Raw genomic sequence first — 20,706 nt, forward strand, 5'->3', positions numbered from 1 at the left:
CTCACAACTTGAGCCGTCTCGAGGAGATGCCCTCCGTGTCTTTTCATTCCGCACGGAGGGGTTTCCTGTACGGGCTGCTCCTGCACACCTTCCACTTTGTCATCTTCGCCTGCCGTCCGGACATGCCGTGGCGTGCCGTTTTGCCTTCCGGCGGAGGCGGAGGTCCCCAATGGAGGGCTCTCTATGCGGGAGTCCTCCCTTGTTCTATTGGGGACTTGGCCTGGAGGGTGTTGCACGGAGCAGTCCCGTGCAATATATTGTTAAATAGATTCACGGACACCCAGACCGCCTGTTTGTTCTGCGGTCTGGAGGAGTCCGTTTTTCATGTTTATGTTCAATGTGTGAGGTTGCAGCCCCTCTTCCATTATTTGAAGGGGCTGCTCCTCGATTTTTGGTTGCACTTCAGTCCCACGCTCTTGATCTACGGTCACCCGGTGCAGAGGGGAGCGGGCAGTTGGAGGACCTCCTCGTGGGTCTGCTCCTGGGCCTGGCGAAAAAAGCCATCAATTGGTCCAGGCAGCGGGCGGTCGAGGGGGTCATCCGGCCAGATTGCCTCCCTCTCTTCCGTGGCCATGTTCGCGCCCGGGTGGCCCTGGAGATGGAGCACGCGGTGTCCGCCGGCGCGCTCGAGCACTTTCGTGACCGGTGGGCGCCGCGGGGACTGGAGTGCATAATTGGTTTAAACGACCAAATTTTAATTTGATTTGTTAAGCTTTATTTAAAGATTTATTAAAGTTTTAGTTACAGTTTATTTGTTCAATTTATTTTGGTCCTACAAAAAGAGGAACCAACAAGTGAAGGTGCCATCTAGAGGTTACAGAAGGAACTGACTGGCACCCTCACAGAACTGAGAAATACCAAGGGGCAGAAAACATTAGTGGGAGTGGTGTATAGACCCCCAAACAGTAATGCAGAGATTGGGGATGGCATTAAAATGGAAATTAGAGAAGCGTGCAATAAGGGCACAGCAGTCATCATGGGTGACTTTAATCTACATATAGATTGGGCTAACCAAATTAGTAATAATATTGTGTAGGAGGAATTCCTGGAGTGTATACGGGATGGTTTCCTGGACCAATATGTCGAGGAACCAACTAGGGATCAGGCCATCTTAGACTGGGTATTATGCAATGAGAAAGGATTAATTAGCAATCTTGTTGTGCAAGGACCCTTGGGTCAGAGCGATCATAATATGATAGAATTCTTCATTAAGATGGAGAGTGAAGTAGTTGACTCAGAGACTAAGGTCCTGAATTTAAATAAAGGAAATTACGATGGTCTGAGGAGCGAGTTGGGTAGGATTGAGTGGGGAATGTCACTCAAAGGGTTGACGGTGGATAGGCAATGGCAAACATTCAAAGATCGCATGGATGAACTACAGAATTTGTTTATCCCACTCTGGCATAAAAATAAATCAAAAAAGGTGACTCAACCGTGGCTAACGAGGGAAATTAGGGATAACATAAGATCCAAAGAGAGGACATATAAATTGGCCAGAAAATGCAGCAAACCTGAGGATTGGGAGCAGTTTAGGATTCAGCAAAGGAGGACCAAGGGATTAATTAAGAGGGGGGAAAATAGATAATGAAAGTAAGCTGGCAGGGAACATAAAAGCTGACTGTAAAAGCTTTTATAGATATGTGAAGAGAAAAAGATTGGTGAAGTCAAGCGTAGGTCCCTTACAGTAAGAATCAGGGGAATTTATAATGGGGAACAAAGAAATGGCGGACCAATTAAATATATATTTTGGTTCTGTCTTCACAAAGGAGGACAATAACCTCCCAGAGATGTCGGGGAACATAGGGACTAATGAGAGGGAGGAACTAAAAGAAATCAGTATTTGTAGGGAAATGGTGTTGGGGAAGTTGACTGGATTGAAGGCCGATAAATCCCCAGGGCCTGATAATCTACATCCTAGGGTACTTAAGGAAGTGGCCCTGGAGATAGTAGATGCATTGCTGGTCATCTTCCAGAACTCGATAGACTCTGGAACAGTACCCATGGATTGGAGGGTAGCTAATGTTACCCCACTATTCAAAAAAGGTGGTAGAGAAAAAGCAGGGAATTATAGACCGGTAAGCCTGACATCGGTGGTGGGGAAAATGCTAGAGTCCATTATAAAAGATGCAATAGCAGAGCACTTGGAAAGCAGTGACAGGATCGGATAAAGTCAACATGGATTTACAAAAGGTAAATCATGCTTGACATCTACTGGAATTTTTTGAGGATGTAACTGGTAAAATAGATAAGGGAGAACCAGTGGATGTGGTGTATTTAGACTTTCAGAAGGATTTCGATAAGGTCCTGCATAAGAGATTGGCGTGCAAAATTAAGGCACATGGGATTGGGGGCAAGGTATTGACTTGGATAGAGAACTGGTTGGCAGATAGAAAGCAAAGAGTTGGAATAAACGGGTCATTTTCCGAGTGGCAGGCAGTGACTAGTGGGGTACCGCAGGGATCGGTCCTAGGACCCCAGTTGTTCACAATATATATTAATGATCTGACGAGGGAACTAGATGTAATATCTTGAAGCTTGCAGACGACAAAAAGCTGGGTGGGCGTGTGTGCTGTGAGGAGGGTGCAGAGAAACTCCAGTACGATTTGGACAGGTTGGGTGATTGGGCAAATGCATGGCAAATGCAGTATAATGTGGATAAATGCGAGGTTATCCACTTTGGTGGCAAAAACAGGAAGACAGATTATTATCTGAACGGCAATAGATTGGGAAAAGGGGAGTTGCAACGAGACCTGGGTGTTCTTGTGCACCAGTCGCTGAAGGTAAGCATGCAGGTGCAGCAGACGGTTAAGAAGGCAAATGGTATGCTGGCCTTCATAGCGAGATGGTTCGAGTACAGGAACAAAGATGTCTTGCTGCAGTTGTACAGGGCCTTGGTGAGACCACACTTTGAGTATTGTGTGCAGTTTTGGTCGCCTTATCTGAGGAAGGATGTTCTTGCCATGGAGGGAGTGCAGCAAAGATTCACCAGACTGATACCTGAGATGGCAGGAATGATGTATGAAGAGAGATTGGGTCGATTAGGCTTATATTCGCTAGAGTTTAGAAGAATGAGAGGGGATCTCATTGAAACGAATAAAATTCTTACAGGACTACACAGACTAGATGCAGGAAGGCTGTTCCTGATGGTGGGGGAGTCCAGAACCAGGGGTCACAGTCTAAGGATAAGGGGTAAGCCATTTAGGACTGAGATGAGGAGGAATTTCTTCACCCAGAGAGTGGTGAACCTGTGGAATTCTCTACCACAGAAGACAGTTGAGGCCAATTCATTAAATATATTCAAGAAGGAGTTAGAGATATTTCTTAAGGCTAAGGGGATCAAGGGATATGGGGAGAAGGCAGGGACAGGGTACTGAATTTGGATGATCAGCCATGATCGCATTGAATGGTGGAGCAGGCTTGAGGGGCCGAATGGCCTACTCCAGCTCCTATCTTCTATGTTTCTATGGGTATCTTTTATTCCATATATAAACCCCCCTGACCCCGCGATTAGATTCCAGCCTGTAACTCACTCCCGGGTATCAGTTATTCTATGTATGAACCCCTCGATTAGGTTCCAGCCTGTAACTCACTCCCGGGTATCAGTTATTCTATGTATGAACCCCTCGATTAGGTTCCAGCCTGTAACTCACTCCCGGGTATCTGTTATTCTGTATATAAACCCCTCGATTAGGTTCCAGCCTGTAACTCACTCCCGGGTATCTGTTATTCTGTATATAAACCCCCCGATTAGGTTCCAGCCTGTAACTCACTCCCAGGTTTAATGCTGAGACACAGTGATATCAGGACAGGTGACCAAAAGCTCGGTCAAAGAGGTAGGTTTTAAGGAGCATCTTAAAGGAGAAGAGAGAGGTGGAGAGAATTAGGGAGGGAATTGTACAGCTTAGGGCCTCGGCAGCTGTAAGCACGTCCGCCAATGGTGGAGTGATTAAAATCAGGGATGCTCAAGAGGCCAGAATTGGAGAAGCGCAGATATCTCAGAGGGTGATAGGGCTGGAGTGGATAACAGCGATAGGGAGGGGCAAGGACATGGAGAGATTTGAAAACAAGGGTGAAATTTTTTTATTTTTTTTTAAATCGAGGAATTGCCAGACTGGGAGCCAATGAAGGTCAGCGAGCACAGGGGTGATGGGTGAACAGGAGTTGGTGCGAGTTAGGATACAGGCAGCAGAGCTTCCCTGAGAGGTTCGGTAGTGCTGGCATTCTCTGCCCCAGAGAGCTGTGGTGACTGAGGAAAATGTGACCATGCAACTAACTCCACGGACCCACCGTCATTTACAGGCAGCAAGGTAAGGATGAAGCAGGCCAATATGTCTGCCCTCATCAGGGCCAGAGGAAAATGCGGCCGGTGAGTTTTTGTGGCAAAGACCAGGCATTGGGGCTTTTGCCTGTCCCCACCTCCTCCCCACCACCACCCACCATTTGCTGCTCTAAAAATGGAGGAAAAATCTAGTCCGCCAATTGAAGCCAAGGTTTTTGTCGCACTTAGAGGGTGAGAGAGCCTCATGAGTGATAGTCACAACCTGCAGGAGTCACTCGGGCACATTTTCAGGTACCACTCATATGTTGTTCCCCCATCCCACAGATGTTTGGTGATCCAAGAATAAAAACCGAGAGAACACCGCCAGCTGTGGGTACTGTTCCATACAGATCAGCTCTTGCTGAGTAAGCTGATCTCATGAGTCAATGGTGGGTTCGTCTCAGCATCTCTGGGTCTGGGAGATGAACAATTAGCCACTTGTCGGGGAGTCCAAAACTAGGGGCCATAAATATAAGATAGTCACTAACAAATCCAATTAAGAGTTCAGGAGAAACTTTTCCACCCAGATAGTAGTGAGAATGTGGAACTCAGTACCACAGGGAGTGGTTGAGGAGAGTACCATAGATGCATTTAAGTGGAAGCTAGATAAGAACACGAGGGAGAAAGGAATAGAAAGATATGGCGATGAGGTGAGATGAAGAAGGGTGAGAGGAGGCTCGTGTGGAGCATAAACATCAGCACAGACTTGGTGTGCAAAATGGCTGGTTTCTGAACTGTAAATTCTATGTCACTGCACTGTGGCTGTTATAGCACCCATTTTGTTGGAAACCTTTCCTAAAGTAAGCTGCTGCAGAACTGGCTGAACAATCTTACGAAGGATCAGTTGGGTTTTGTCACTGTGATATTGCCGAGTGTTGTGTCAACACCAGCAGCAGTACAAATGATATTTTCTGTTATGACACCAAGTGTCTGAATGATAAGGATAAACTCAGCTCATTCGAGAATGTAGTGAGCTTGTATTATTGACAATATTTTAAGCAGGCATGCCAACCAACAGACTTATTGTAATTTAATACATCATCATCTTGTCAGTTAAGCAGCTGAACAAGGGGACTTTTCTTTGGTAATCAAAAGCAAAAATAACTGGATGCTGGAAATCTGAGATATGTGACAGAAAATGACTCAACCGGTCAGGCAGCATCTGTGGAGAGAAAGAAAGACTTGAATTTCTATAACGCCTTTCACGACCACCAGACATCCCAAAGTGCTTTACAGCCAATGAAGTACTTATTGAAGTGTAGTCACTGTTGTAAAGTAGGAAATGCAGCAGCCAATCCCAGTGTGATAATGACCAGGTAATCTGTTTTAGTAATCTTGATTGAGGAATAAATATTAGCCAGGACACCAGGGACTCCCTTGCTCTTCTTCGAAATAGATCTTTTATGCCCACCTGAGAGCACAGACAGGGCCTCAGTTTAACGTCTCATCCGAAAGACTGCACCTCCGACAGTGCAGCACTGGAGTGTCGGCCTAGATTTTTGTGTCCCAGTCTCTGGAGTGGGACTTGAACCCACAACCTTCTAACTCTGAGGCGGGCGTGTTACCTACTGAGCCACAGGCTGCCGCACAGAATTCGCGTTTCAGGTTGGTGACCTTTCATCAGAACTGTGTTGATGGCAAGGTCATCGACCTGAAATACTAGTGGGGGTATTTTTAACCCTACACACCCACAGGACGGGTGGAACGCCAGTTTTACACCCAGCTCAATATTGTGGTGTATGTGCCTTTAAGAGCCCCTGTGTACTGTAATGCCGTTGTGGCCACTCGGGCTATATAAGCCTGTATAGTATCTTGTATCAGTTAGTTCACCTCCAGACTTTGTCCAGTAAACACCTGTAAACCAACTCCTGCATTCCGTGTCTCCATTAACACACGGATACAACAGTGGCGACGAATTGGAAACGGACTTACCTGCAATTCAGCAGCACCTCAAGGAGATCGATTCCTCAGACGAAGGAAGAAGAAAAGAAAAGAAAAAAAAAAAAACTGTGGTTTCACCAGCTAGCCGGGCTGGTGGCAGGTACTGCAATAATCCTTCCTGGGCGGCGGGCTGGGGCTCGATCGGCTGGCTCTACAGCGGGGCTAAGCAGTGAAGGCGCAGGCAAACAGAGACGAAGGGTGGAGCACTCAGGAGACGGCCAGCTCTGCAAAACAGGTCAGCGTTCGGACGCTGAGGGAGGGGAAAGTCCCAGAGAGCCGGCGGGAACAAGTCTCCGACTATTAAAAATATTTGTATAATTAAAACCGCAGAGAACAGCGTTGTCAGCAGCAACAGCGGCGGGAAAGCGCGGGAGGCGCCATTTTTTTTCAAGATGCCTAAGACTGGCAATATTACTGCTTTCGATGGTGATGTGGAGGATTGGGCCACATATGTAGAAAGAGTGGAGGTATATTGCACAGCAAATGAAATAGAGGATGATAAAAAAGCATCGATACTCCTGAATCTAATGGGCGCAAAGACATACGGGCTGTTACGAAACGTAATCACTCCAGCCAAACCGATGGACAAGAATTTTAAGGAAATTGTTGATACCCTACAGGAGCACTTAAACCCAACACCGCTGCTGATAGCGGAACGGTTCAAATTCTTCAGGAGGAATCAGCACAAAAATGAAGTAATGCTGATTACCTCACCGAATTAAGGAAGCTATGAAAGCACTGCCAATTCGGAGCAGGACTGGCAGATTCTCTTCGAGACAAATTCGTCTGCGGTCTCCTAAGTGAAGGAACACAGAAAAGGCTCCTTTCTGAGAAAGATTTAACACTGGACAAGGCTTTCAGTATGGCTGTATCATACGAAGCAGCAGCGAGAGGAGCTGCAGAGATACAGCACAAGCCACAGGATTTCGGCACCCATGAAATGACACAGGGTTTCGAGAGATGTTATCGGTGCGGCAGATCCACCCATGACCAGAGGGACTGCTGGTTCAAGGACAAAGCATGCAGGCAATGCGGAAAGATGGGACACATTGCACGTGTATGCCGATCTGGAAACAAAAAATCCACTGACAAAAAAAAAAAATCAATAAAGAAAAGTACAAAAAGGTACAAATGATGACAGACAGTAGCTCCGAAGACCAGAAGAGCGATAGCGACTCCGGAAACAAGAGCTGTCTCAAATTACATAATGTAATTGCCAAAGAAGATTACCAGACCATTTGGGTTACCCTCACGATAGCAGGGTCCCCAGTTAAAATGGAGTTAGATACAGGATCAGCTCTGACCGTCATAAGTCGACAGGATTACGAGCGGCTATTTCCGCATATACCCTTGAAAGACACATCCATTATCTTAAAAACATATACGGGGCAGAAAGTATACCCCAGAGGGAACATAAGGGTGCCTGTTGTATACAACGGCAAGGAAATACAGAAGTTGTATTTATACGTTCTGCAAAATGGTGGTCCACCGCTGTTGGGACGTGAATGGATCAGAAAGATACGTTTAGACTGGCACTCCATTCAGGCACTGACGGTGACAAGTAAGAAAAAAAATGATGATGACGTCATACCTGAACGATTGAAAGACATCTTGGCCAACGCCAAAGAAGTGTTCCAACAGGAACTAGGAACCTTGAAAGGCGTCACCGCCTCAATAAAGGTGGAAGATGCGGCAATTCCCAAGTTTTTTAAGGCAAGGCCGGTGCCATACGCAATTCGTCCAGCAGTCGAGGCAGAGCTGGAGAATTTGGAAAGGACAGGCGTGTTATCCAAGATAGATTGGAGCGAATGGGCAACACCCATCGTCCCGGTCATGAAGAAAACTTTGAATAATGATAAATCTGAAGAACAGAGAAAAATTCGCATCTGTGGGGACTTCAAGGTGACTGTAAACCCGGTTCTTCACACAGTACAGTATCCTCTTCCGAGGATAGAAGATATTTTCGCCTCACTATCCGGAGGAAAACGTTTCACAAAAATTGACTTGGCACAGGCATATCTACAGATGGAGGTTGAGGAGGCCTCTAAAAAAGTATCTCACAATAAACACACACAAAGGCCTGTACCAGTACAATCGACTGGTTTTCGGAGTAGCATCAGCTCCAGCTATCTGGCAAAGGGCTATGGAACAAGTCCTGCAAGGAATTCCTGGGACTCAATGCTACCTAGACGACATCCTTGTAACAGGAGAAAACGACAACGAGCACCTTGCCAATTTGGAGCAGGTGCTCACTAGGCTGAGAGAACGGGGCCTACGAGCAAACCACTCCAACTGTGAATTTTTCCAGAAACAAATATCATATTGTGGCCACATAATTAATGAAGAAGGGTTGCATAAGTCCCCTGAAAAAATTGAAGCGGTCATAAAAGCCCCAGCGCCTGAAAATGTCTCACAATTACGGTCGTTCCTGGAATTGATAAATTACTATCATAAATTTTTACCGAACTTGTCAACTGTTCTGCACCCTCTTAACGAACTGCTACAAACGGGAGTAATTTGGGAATGGAGCGAGGACTGTAAACGTGCCTTCCATAAATGTAAAGGCTTGATCACGTCCAAGGAAGTTTTGGCTCATTACAACCCATCACTGCCAATCAGACTGGCGTGCGATGCATCCCCTTACGGCGTAGCAGCGGTATTATCGCATAGATTCCCTGGTGGCTCGGAGCGGCCGATAGCTTTTGCGTCATGCTCATTGAACTCAGCTGAGCGTAACTATGCCCAGATCGACAGGGAAGCACTCAGCCTGGTATGGGGAGTGAAGAAATTCAACCATTACCTACACGGACAAAAATTTACCTTGTTGACTGACCATCAACCCCTCGTCTCCATATTCAACCCTAACAAGGGCGTTCCCATTATGACAGCACAAAGGCTACAGAGGTGGTCCCTTTTCCTAGGGGCACACCAATATGACATAGAATACAAAGGATCAAAACAGCATGGAAATGCTGACGGTTTATCGCGTCTACCGTTACCAACGGTAGAAGAAGCACCTGCAGTGGACCCAGTGGAAATGTTCCACTCTACCATAGTAGATTGTCTACCAGTAACAAATGCTGCCACTGAAAAGGAAACGAGAAATGACCCGACTCTCTCACGAGTCTATGATTTAATGGTGAAGGGATGGCCAGCACATGGCGAACCACTGTTGCCAGCATTCTCGCAAAGAAGAGAACAGCTGTCAGTGTGCCGAGGAACCTTGATGTGTGGATCCAGAGTGGTGATTCCACCCAAACTCCAGGATAAAGTGCTAAAGGAGCTTCACGAGGGGCATCTGGGTGGAGTGAAAATGAAGAACCTAGCCAGAGCGTTTGTGTGGTGGCCAGGTATCGATGGAGACATTGAAGAAATGACCAAGGGCTGTCTAGGATGCCAGAAGGTCCAAAACGCCCCACCACAAGCCCCTCTACATCCATGGGAATGGCCCTCATCTCCATGGCAAAGGGTACACATCGACTTTGCTGGTCCATTTATGGACTCAATGTTCTTAATCGCGGTTGACGCACACTCCAAGTGGCCGGAGGTAATAAAGATGTCCTCCACCACCACGGAAAAAACCATCACAGTATTAAGGACCATATTTGCCAGGAATGGGCTGCCTGAACAGATCTGTTCTGATAATGGACCACAATTTGTGTCCGAAGAATTCAGAAAGTTCTTAAAAAACAATGGGGTTAAGCACTATACGTCCGCCCCATACCATCCCGCCACCAATGGATTGGCTGAAAGGTTTGTCCAGACCTTCAAGAAGGCCATAAAGGCTATGGGTAATGAAGGCATCAATCTACAGCATAAGGTAGATAACTTCTTGTTTGCCTACAGGAATGCAACACATATGGTTACAAACCAAACTCCCGCCATGATGTTTTTTAATAGAAGACTAAGATGCCGGCTGGATTTGATCAAGCCAAACATCAGAAGGGACGTAGAGAACTGGCAATTTCAAGGCATGAATGAAAGGCCAACTAGAACCTTCCAGATAGGTCAACAAGTTTTGGCCCGGGACTACCGTACCGAGAAATGGCAGCCTGGAACTATTTGCACACGACTAGGACCGCTGATGTATACCGTGGACATTGGAGAAAGCATAATAAGGCGCCATGCTGACCAGATCATAGAGTCATCCGAAAAGGGACAACCTACACCACCACTCTATACGCCTAATGATGAAGTAGAGATACCCATAGTATCTACCTCCGATCCGGTGATACTGGAACCAGATGAACCCGACACTGGCATTCAAGCCGAATCGACCTTACCAAAAGAACCTACTACACCACCAAAAACTACTACACCACCGGAAACTACTACACCACCGAGGCGTTATCCGGACCGAGTCAGGAAGCCTCCAGAGAGACTGACTTATAATTGATTAACTGCAGCAAATGTTTAGATTATTGTTCTTGTACACATGTTAATAACAATTACTTAAAATGTTATGTACTGGTTGTCTAAAAGGGGAGGAATTGTGGTGTATGTGCCTTTAAGAGCCCCTGTGTACTGTAATGCCGGTAGTGGCCACTCGGGCTATATAAGCCTGTATAGTATCTTGTATCTGTTAGTTCACCTCCAGACTTTGTCCAGTAAACACCTATAAACCAACTCCTGCATTCCGTATCTTCATTAACACACGGATGCAACAAATATTACTCTTCATTGGCTTCAATAGGGCAGGGTGTAAACAATGTAGCTCCCAATGCTGTCAGCTACCCGGGTTAGGTAAAAAGTACCCTCCCGATGAACTCTTTCTCCACAGATGCAAAGTGTTCCCAGCATTTCCTGTTTTCATTTGACACTCTTTTGTTTTAGCGTTATTTCCTCCTCTTCTGAAGTTGGGATACAGTTCTACAGGTGCCAAATCCTCACCCAATGGCTAATCTTCAGGTATGGCCCTTGGTGCAGGGCATCACAGACTGCACACACGTGGCCCTTAGGGCACCCCATCACAACCCAGCTATCTTTGTCAACCGCAAGGGCTTCCACTCCCTCAATGTACAGCTGGTGTGTAACCACAAGGAGGAGTTTTTGCATGTTTGTGCCAAGTTCTGTGGTAGTTGCCATGACTCTTTCATTCATCCTGCAGAACTCTAGTGTTCCTCCGCTTTTCAATCCGCCAAACCAACTTAACGGATAGCTCCTTGGTGACAAAGGCTACCCCCTGAAGAATGGCTAATGACACCAATCAGGAGGCCAGCTAACGAGGTTGAAGAGCGCTACAACGCCAGCCACACTTCGACCAGGTCCATCATCGAGCAAACCATTGGGTTGTTGAAGATGCGCTTCCGATGCCTTGACCGATCAGGTGGAGCCCTGCAGTATACAACATACAGGTTCCCCAGAATGGTCGTGGTCTGCTGTGCACTGCACAACATGGCACAGCGTCATGGCTTGCAGCTTCCTGATGAGCAAGTGGCTCAGTTCCAAGCCTCCTCAGATGAGGATTAGGGGGAGGAGGAGGATGAGGAGTAGGAGGAGGACCGAACACCGGTCTAGCAACCAGCTGCAGCGGCAGCACGCGAGCACATGGCTGCCCGTGATGCAAGGGATGCACTTATTCTGGACAGATTTGCATAGGTTGCCCATGTTGGCACATGTCCTTGGCTCCATCTTAAGACATGATAGACAATTGACATGACTCTCTGGCCTCCTTTCACTCTGGCCACCAACCTGACAACACAAATGTCACGGAGCCCGCAATGTGGAGCTGCTTAAGGCGAAAGAACAGATGCCATCACGCCAACATTTTGCCATCAAATCATTTTAATGCTTTCCAACAGGGATGGCATTTCATCAATACACACAAAGATTCACCCAATCTGCACACAGATCTGGAGGTTATATCACTTGCCAGCTGGACCCACACAGCCTTGGTTTCTTTGGGAGGCCTCTTCCTACCAGATGAGGGGGAGAGCACCTCCCTGCTAGCTCTCGCCCCCTCAACCAACATTTGCAGCGCATCATCCGAGAACCTCGGGGAAGCCCTTGCCTTGGAATTGGACATAGTGGTTTCTCAAAATATGTTGCAGATGCTGCAGCATCGACATAAATCGAGTGGAAGGACCCAAGGCAGCAAGCAGCCCTTAAATGAGGCTGGAAAAGTGATGTTAGCAGAAGCGAGTTTCAGTCCCAAACACTAATTAACCAAGGGCAACCCACACCTCTGAAATAAAAAAAAGCTATTTTTCAAACCTCTCAGTGGAGGTGGGTTTGGAACCCACCCAGACCCAGACCCAAACCCACCTCCAGTGGGAAAATCACCCCCTATGTTCCTTGTGATAAAAATAATAACTTCCGGGAAGTTATGTCATCACTTCCTGTGAACTGTGAACTATGAACTGTGTACATACCTCACTTCCTGTCATGTGTCACTTCCTGTTGGACTGGTATAAATACTGGTCTGTTCAGTATTGTAAGAGGCTTCTACCAGAGGCATGGTAAAGACCTCTCTTGTATATAGTGTGTTTATAAGTTACTTAAAGCTTACTTTAAAGTTACTTGATGGTAAGCCTCCTTTTTCTTACATCAATTTAAGTAACTTAGTATTTACACTCACAAATACTAGACCTTCGGACAAACTCGGAATTAAGGATCCAGGGAACCACCCATCATGGAGAAAATCCTTAGACCTATTCGTCTGGACTTGGACCCGAATGCACCAGCAGCTGGCAGGGTATGGAAGCATTGGTACCGTACTTTTGAGAATTTTCTGGATGAATGTGAAGCGGATGCTCCTGCTAGATTGAAGATACTTATCAATTATGTGACCCCAAAAGTGTTCGAATATGTTGATGAATGGGATAATTACGATGAGGTGATTCGGGCACTTAAGAAACTGTATGCCAAGACCCCAAATGAGGTCTATGCTAGACATCTACTGGCCACAGCCCGACAAGGGCCAGGGGAATCAATTGACGAATTCCTGCAAGAACTTCGCAGGCTCAGCGTAGATTGTAACTTTCAGGCAGCCTCAGCTGAGCTGTACCGCCAAGAAATGATTCGTGATGCTTTCATCTGCGGGATTGCCTCTCCATTTATACGCCAGCGTCTACTAGAAAGTAAAACACTTGAGCTACAAAAAGCTTTTGACCTAGCTTGTTCACTGGATTTGGCAAAGAGAAATGCAGACCTCTATCAGCTGCCCAGATCTCGATCTGCTGCTGTAGCTGCAACCAGACAATTCAAGCGGTCTCAGGTGAACCCTATCATGGGGGAATCTAATTCTGATAATTCTGATGAAGAAGAGGAGGACGACCCCACTTTAGCAGCCTCTTGGCAATCTAGGAAGGAATGCTTCTTTTGTGGAGATGCTTTTCACCCTAGGAAAACCTGCCCTGCTCGCAATGCAATCTGCAGTTATTGCGGGAAAAAAGGACACTTTGCTAAAGTTTGCCTATCAAGGGCCTCTACGAGGGCCAATCCAGCTAAGGCCTACCGAACTGCCCCAATTAGGGCCTATCAAGATGCTCCAGCTGGGACCTATCAAGCTTCCTCTCGAGCTCTCTCCCGAAGAAGCACACCGAGAGTTTTGGCCACTCTCTGTGCAACGACACCAATTACAGCTGCTTGCCCACAGAACCTGTCTCATGCAGCCACAAAAATTTCAATTAAAGGGCATACCTTAGATGCCTTAATTGACTCAGGAAGTACTGATAGTTTCATTAAGGAACAGATTGTTGCGAAATTGAAACTACATGTCTTCCCATCGGACCAGGCAATTGCGATGGCCCAGTCATCACTTAATACCAGAATCTCCGGCTTTTGTGTTGTTGATATGACACTTCATGGTCGTATGTATCCCTCCACCCGACTTTCGGTGCTCAAGGACTTATGTAGTGATCTCCTCTTAGGACTGGACTTCCAAAAACAGCATAAGAAACTCACCATTGAGTTTGGTGGATCCAAACCCGGACTTACTATTTCTAATATACCGTCTAAATTACCATTTTGTGCATTATCAGCAGCTTCACTTGATGAACCCTCATTATTTGCCAGTATTCCGCCTCAATGCCAACCAATAATAACGAAATCGCGGCGCTTTAATCAGGAAGACCAATCTTTTATTGCGGCTGAAATCTCTCGACTTCTAGCAGAGGATATCATTGAACCATGTTCGTCGCCCTGGCGGGCTCAAGTCGTCATTGTCAAGAACCCTCTAAAACCTCACAAACAGCGACTATGCATCGATTATTCGCAAACCATCAATCAATATACCGACTTGGACGCCTACCCATTGCCACGCATTGATGATATGGTTAATAAACTGGCCGAATACAAAGTGTTCTCAACTTACGATTTAAAAAGTGCCTATCATCAGTTACCCTTGAAGGTCTCAGATAAGCAGTACACAGCCTTTGAGGCTAATGGACGGCTGTACCAATTTCGTCGCCTCCCATTCGGGTGAGACCGCATCTGGAGTATTGTGTACAGTTTTGGTCGCCCCATCTGCGGAAGGATGTTCTTGCCATGGAAAGAGTGCAGCGGCGATTCACCAGGCTGATACCTGGAATGGCGGGAATGACCTACGAGGAGAGATTGAATAGTTTGGGCTTGTACTCACTGGAGTTTAGAAGATTGAGAGGGGATCTCATCGAAACATATAAAATTATGGCAGGCCTGGACAGGCTGAATTCAGAGAGAATGTTTCCAATGGCAGGGGAGCACAGAACCAGGGGCCACAGTCTAAAAATAGCGGGCAAATCATTTAAAACAGAGATGAGGAAGAATTTCTTCACTCAAAGAGTGGTGAGCCTGTGGAATTCCCTGCCACAGAGGGCTGTGAAGGCTAATTCAATAAATATTTTCAAGAGAGAATTGGATATATTTCTGAAGGCTAAGGGGATTAAGGGTTACGGAGAAAAGGCGGGGACGGGGTACTGAACTGCTAAGATCAGCTAAGATCTCAGACGAAGATCAGCCATGATCTCATTGAATGGCGGAGCAGGCTCGAAGGGCCGAATGGCCTACTCCTGTTCCTATCTCTATGTTTCTATGTTTCTATGTTACTAATGGAGTGGCTGTCTTTCAACGGGCAATGGATGGCCTGGTTAAGCAGGAAAACCTAAGGGACACTTTTCCCTATCTTGATAACATTACCATTGCAGGTCACGATCAACAGGAACACGACTCCAACCTCCAAAAATTTCGGGATGCCCTCCATCGCCGTAATTTGACCCTGAATGAATCCAAATCTGTTGAGTCGCAACCGACCATCAACATCCTTGGCTACTGCGTAGGCAATGGTATCATTAACCCAGACCCAGAAAGACTTCGCCCGCTCCAAGAGCTCCCGTCACCTAAGAACCCGGCTTCTTTACGTCGGGCTCTCGGTCTGTTTGCATACTACGCTAAATGGATTCCTCATTTTTCGGACAAAATCCAACCCTTGTTGCATGCTAGATCATTTCCACTGGGAACAGCGGCTGTTGCAGCCTTTAACCTTCTCAAAAAACAGTTGGAGAAAGCGGCTCTTCACTCCATTGATGAGAATCTCCCTTTCGTGGTTGAATGTGATGCCTCGGAGGTGGCGATCTTGGCTACTCTGAATCAGGAAGGTCGTCCTGTAGCATTTATGTCCAGGACCTTACAAGGTGCCGAGCTACATTATCCTCCGGTTGAGAAAGAAGCCACAGCCATCATAGAGGCAGTACGGAAGCGGAACCATTTTCTAGCTCGCCAGCACTTTACATTGATCACGGACCAACGATCAGTCGCCTTCATGCTCGATAATCGAAAACGAACCAAAATTAAGAATAATAAAATACAACTTTGGAGGATGGAACTGGCCTCTTTTGGTTATACCATTCTCTATCGGCCTGGCAAGGAGAATGCGGCCCCGGACACCCTCACACGGGCATTCTGCTCCACTATGTCATCCTCCACCCTCATGGATGTCCACAATGGTTTGTGTCATCCTGGCGTTACGCGCATGCTACATTTCGTACGATCACGGAATCTCCCTTTTTCCACTGGAGATGTAAAGAAAATATGCTCAGAATGCTGGCTTTGTGCGGAATTAAAACCTCAGTTCTTCCGCCCCTCAGATGGTATACTCATACATGCAACCCAACCGATGCAACGACTTAGCATCGATTTTAAGGGCCCAGTGCCCTCTTCAACTCGGAACACATATTTGCTCACCATGATCGACGAATATTCACGTTTTCCGTTTGCCTTCCCCTGCTCCAATATGCTGGCGTCCACAGTAATCTGCTGCCTTGAGCAGGTATTTTCTCTCTGTGGCATGCCGGCTTATATTCACTCAGATCGGGGTCCATCCTTTATGTCGAGGGAACTCAAGGACTACCTCTCAGAACGGGGAATTGCTACAAGCAAAACAACACCATACCATCCCATCGGAAATGGGCAGGTAGAGAGGTATAACGGTATCATCTGGAATTCCGTACGTCTCGCTTTAAGATCTCGGGGCCTACCAGACCAGCAATGGGAAACAGTGCTTCCGGATGCATTGCACTCTATACGGTCCCTGCTTTCTACAGCCACAAATACTACACCTCATGAGCGGTTCTTTGGATTCCAGCGTCGCTCAGCTCATGGGACATCACTCCCGTCATGGCTAACTACTCCTGGACCTGTATTACTCCGAAGATACGTTCGGACGTCTAAAAATGACCCTCTTGTAGACGAGGTCGAACTAACCGATGCCAACCCCACCTATGCAAACATACGATATTCCGACGGCCGAGAATCTACCGTATCATTACGGGATCTGGCTCCCTGCCCACCAGGACCTAGTGGGACATCGGGTGATGGCATTTCACCAGGAAACTCTTGGGACCTATCGGGTACCCCTCTCCAGGATCCTGATCGGACACCAACTAGCTTGGTGCCGGTAGAACCCCGTGCTCAAGGTTGCGACCCTCCCAGTACCACGCATGAAAGTACTGGTCCGCCACAGACCAGCTCTGCACCTCCCTCTGAACAGAGGCAGTCTGACTTTGAACCTATTGGGGCTCGTACTCGAAGCCATGATCTCCCCGACCCTTCACAGGGCAATCCAGGCCACACGGACTCTGGCCAATGGCCAACCGCATGTAAGCGGACCAGTGACCCTCTACGACGGGAATCCAAACGGGTGCGACTCTTCCTTGTTCGGCGGCTGCGGACCAAAAGGTAGACCACAGCCTCCTAAACCTGCAGGAGGGAAGAATGTGATAAAAATAACAACTTCCGGGAAGTTATGTCATCACTTCCTGTGAACTGTGAACTGTGAACTATGAACTGTGTACATACCTCACTTCCTGTCATGTGTCACTTCCTGTTGGACTGGTATAAATACTGGTCTGTTCAGTATTGTAAGAGGCTTCTACCAGAGGCATGGTAAAGACCTCTCTTGTATATAGTGTGTTTATAAGTTACTTAAAGCTTACTTTAAAGTTACTTGATGGTAAGCCTCCTTTTTCTTACATCATTCCTATTTCTAACTAATGCTCAAAATGTTTGGTTTATGAATTCAGTGGTACAATTTCAATCAGACTATAAGTAAAAGCAACTCGGTGATCCATGTTTCCTACAGTATCCGATCACTCCCCATCACGTTTTGTGTCTCGATTTGATCAATATTTTAGTCAGTGCTCCTCTCCAATGCTGCAAATACATCATCCGACACAGTCGTCCTCCTCCCTCTATCCTCACTGTGCAAACTCATTTCACAAAGAAACCCAAAGCCAGTGCTCTGACACAGTGTGTCACCAGCTTCTGCAAATTTTTAATTTAAAGCAACTTGTCACCTCAGCGAGGAGTTTCAGACATGTTCAGGTGGACTGAATGGAGTGCGACACCACTTTAAACTCACATCTACTACTTTGCTAAAATTGGCAAAAGGAGGAGAATGTGTCCCAGGTTCAGGATTAATACTGTGTTACTAAACCTAATCCTGCTGTTTGGATAGCCTGATCATAGCATCATACAGCACAGGAGGAGGCCATTCGGCCCATCGTGCTGGTGCCGGCTCTTTGAAAGAGCGATCCAATTAGTCCCACTCCCTCGCTCTTTCCCCATAGCCCTGTAAATGTTTCAGTTTCAAGTATTTATCCAATTCCCAATTTAAAGTTACTATTGAATCTGCTCCCACCACACGTTCAGGCAATCCATGCCAGATCACAACAGCTCGCTCTGTAAGAAAAACTATTCTCCTCATCTTCCCTCTGGTTCTTTTGCCAATCATCTTAAATCTCTGGTGTCCTCTGGTTACCAACCCTCCTGCCAGTGGAAACAATTCATCTTTATTTACTCTATCAAAATCCCTCACATCATTGCAACGTTAGTGCTTTGTTTCAGTCACATTGTGTGACCTGCAATCAGACTAAAGTGGTTGGCCTATTAACGGCTATGCCCTATGACTGTAGAAAGAAGCCTGAACGGCTCACCAAGGGTGTATAGAGAATGCCAAGATTACTCACTGCTATTGAGACTGCGCTGGCAACTGCTCCAAAGTAACCCAGGATGAATTTAGACACTGGAGTCGGCTGTTGGGGTTGGGAAGAGGAAAGAGAGAGAAAGAAAATTAAAAACATGTTAAAATACAGCATCTGACTCTATAGACTTCAAGAGGACACAGACAGGCTGGTGGAATGGGCGGACACATGGCAGATGAAATTTAATGCAGAAAAGTGCAAAGTGATACATTTTGGTAGGAAGAATGAGGAGAGGCAATATAAACTAAAGGGTACAATTCTAAAGTGGGTGCAGGAACAGAGAGAAACGTTGTGGTATATGTACACAAATTGTTGAAGGTGGCAGGGCAGGTTGAGAAAGCGGTTAAAAAAAGCTTACGGGATCCTGGGCTTCATAAATAGAGGCATAGAGTACAAAAGCGGGAAGTTATGATGAACCTTTATAAAACACTGGTTCGGCCTCAACTGGAGTATTGTGTCCAATTCTGGGCACCGCACTTTAGGAAGGATGTGAAGGCCTTAGAGAGGGTGCAGAAAAGATTTACGAGAATGATTCCAGGGATGAGGGAGTTCAGTTACGTGGATAGACTGGAGAAGCTGGGGTTGCTCTCCTTAGAGCAGAGAAGATGGAGAGGAGATTTGATAGAGGTGTTCAAAATCATGAGGGGTCTAGATAGAGAGATACTGTTCCCATTGGCGGAAGGGTCGAGAACCAGATTTAAGGTGATTGGCAGAAGAACCAAAGGCGACACGAGGAAAAACTTTTTACTCAGCGAATGGTTAGGATCTGGAATGCACTGCCTGAAAGGGTGGTGGAGGCAGATTCAATCACGGCTTTCAAAAGGGAGTTGGATAAGTACCTGAAGGAAAAAAATTTGCAGGGCTACGGGGAAAGGGCGGGGGAGTGGGACTAGCTGAAGTGCTCTTGCAGAGAGCCGGCACGGGCTCGACGGGCCGAATGGCCTCCTTCTGTGCTGTAACCATTCTATGAACTGCAATACTAAATACTGTATATAGAATGACAGTCTGGAAATAAAGAATGTGCATTTATAGAACACCTTTCACATCCTCAGAATATCCCAAAGTGCTTTACAACCAATTAAGTAACTTTTTTTTTAAAGTGCAATCACTGTTGTTTTGTGGGCAAAGTGGCAGCCAATTTGTGCACAGCAAGATCCCACAAAAAATATTGAGATGAATATCCAGGTAATCTGTTTTAGTGTTGCTGGTTGAGGGATAAATGTTGGTCAGGACACCAAGAAAATTCCTTGTTGTTCTTCGAATAGTGCCATGGGATCTTTTACAGCCACCTGTGAGGGCAGTTGAGGCCTCGGTTTAACATCTCATCCAAAAGACGGCACCTCCGACAGTGCAGCACTCCCTCAGCACTGCACTGGTCAGCCTGAATAGTGTGCTCAACATAAGAACAAAGAATTAGGAGCAAGAGTAGGCCATTCGGCCCCTTGAGCCTGCTCCGCCAATCAATAAGATCATGGCTGATCTTCGACCTCAACTCCACTTTCCCGCCCGATCCCCATATCCCTTGATTCCCCAAGTCGCACAACCTTCTGACTCAGAGGTGAAAATCCCACCAACTGTATCAAGGGTGACAATCATTTCTCAATAACCCTGCTCCCTTGATAACTCAGCCAGCAAACCCAGTACATAATGTGAAACTGAGCCATACAAACCAGAGATCCCAGCTTCAATCCCGTCTGCGCTGACGGTTGATCAGAGACGGCAGCATTTGGCCTCAGTATCTGCCCCACTTTTGGAACTGACATTTTTCCAGACATCCTTGGGGCAAAGGACGTTAGTCCCTGAAATTGGGCCTCGTTGTGCCCAATTTATGCCTGTAAAATGAGTACAACAAGGTCCACTTTCTACCCCATAATTTCTACATGTGTTTCCCCAAGTTCAGTCAACAGCTCCCAACCCTTAGCCTAGGTGGCTTCACATTTAGTACTACTTCTTCTGCCAACACCCTTGGCCACATTCTCTGATTTCAAA

General features: G+C 46.6%; 1 protein-coding gene across 1 annotated transcript in view; it reads right to left on the bottom strand.

The window, feature by feature from the left end:
- LOC147123789 (sideroflexin-5-like) overlaps positions 1-20,706 on the bottom strand; it is a 262,042-nt gene that overhangs the window by 126,269 nt on the left and 115,067 nt on the right. Inside the window, exon 9 of the mRNA XM_085976043.1 lies at positions 18,703-18,768. Within this exon, the coding sequence (XP_085832169.1) occupies positions 18,703-18,768 (66 nt within the window). The remainder of the gene's footprint in view (positions 1-18,702; positions 18,769-20,706) is intronic.

The sequence above is a fragment of the Somniosus microcephalus genome, chromosome 2, assembly GCF_052327205.1.
Source record: "Somniosus microcephalus isolate GS21.2 chromosome 2, FLI_Smic_1.0, whole genome shotgun sequence".
Classification (NCBI taxonomy): Eukaryota; Metazoa; Chordata; class Chondrichthyes; order Squaliformes; family Somniosidae; genus Somniosus; species Somniosus microcephalus.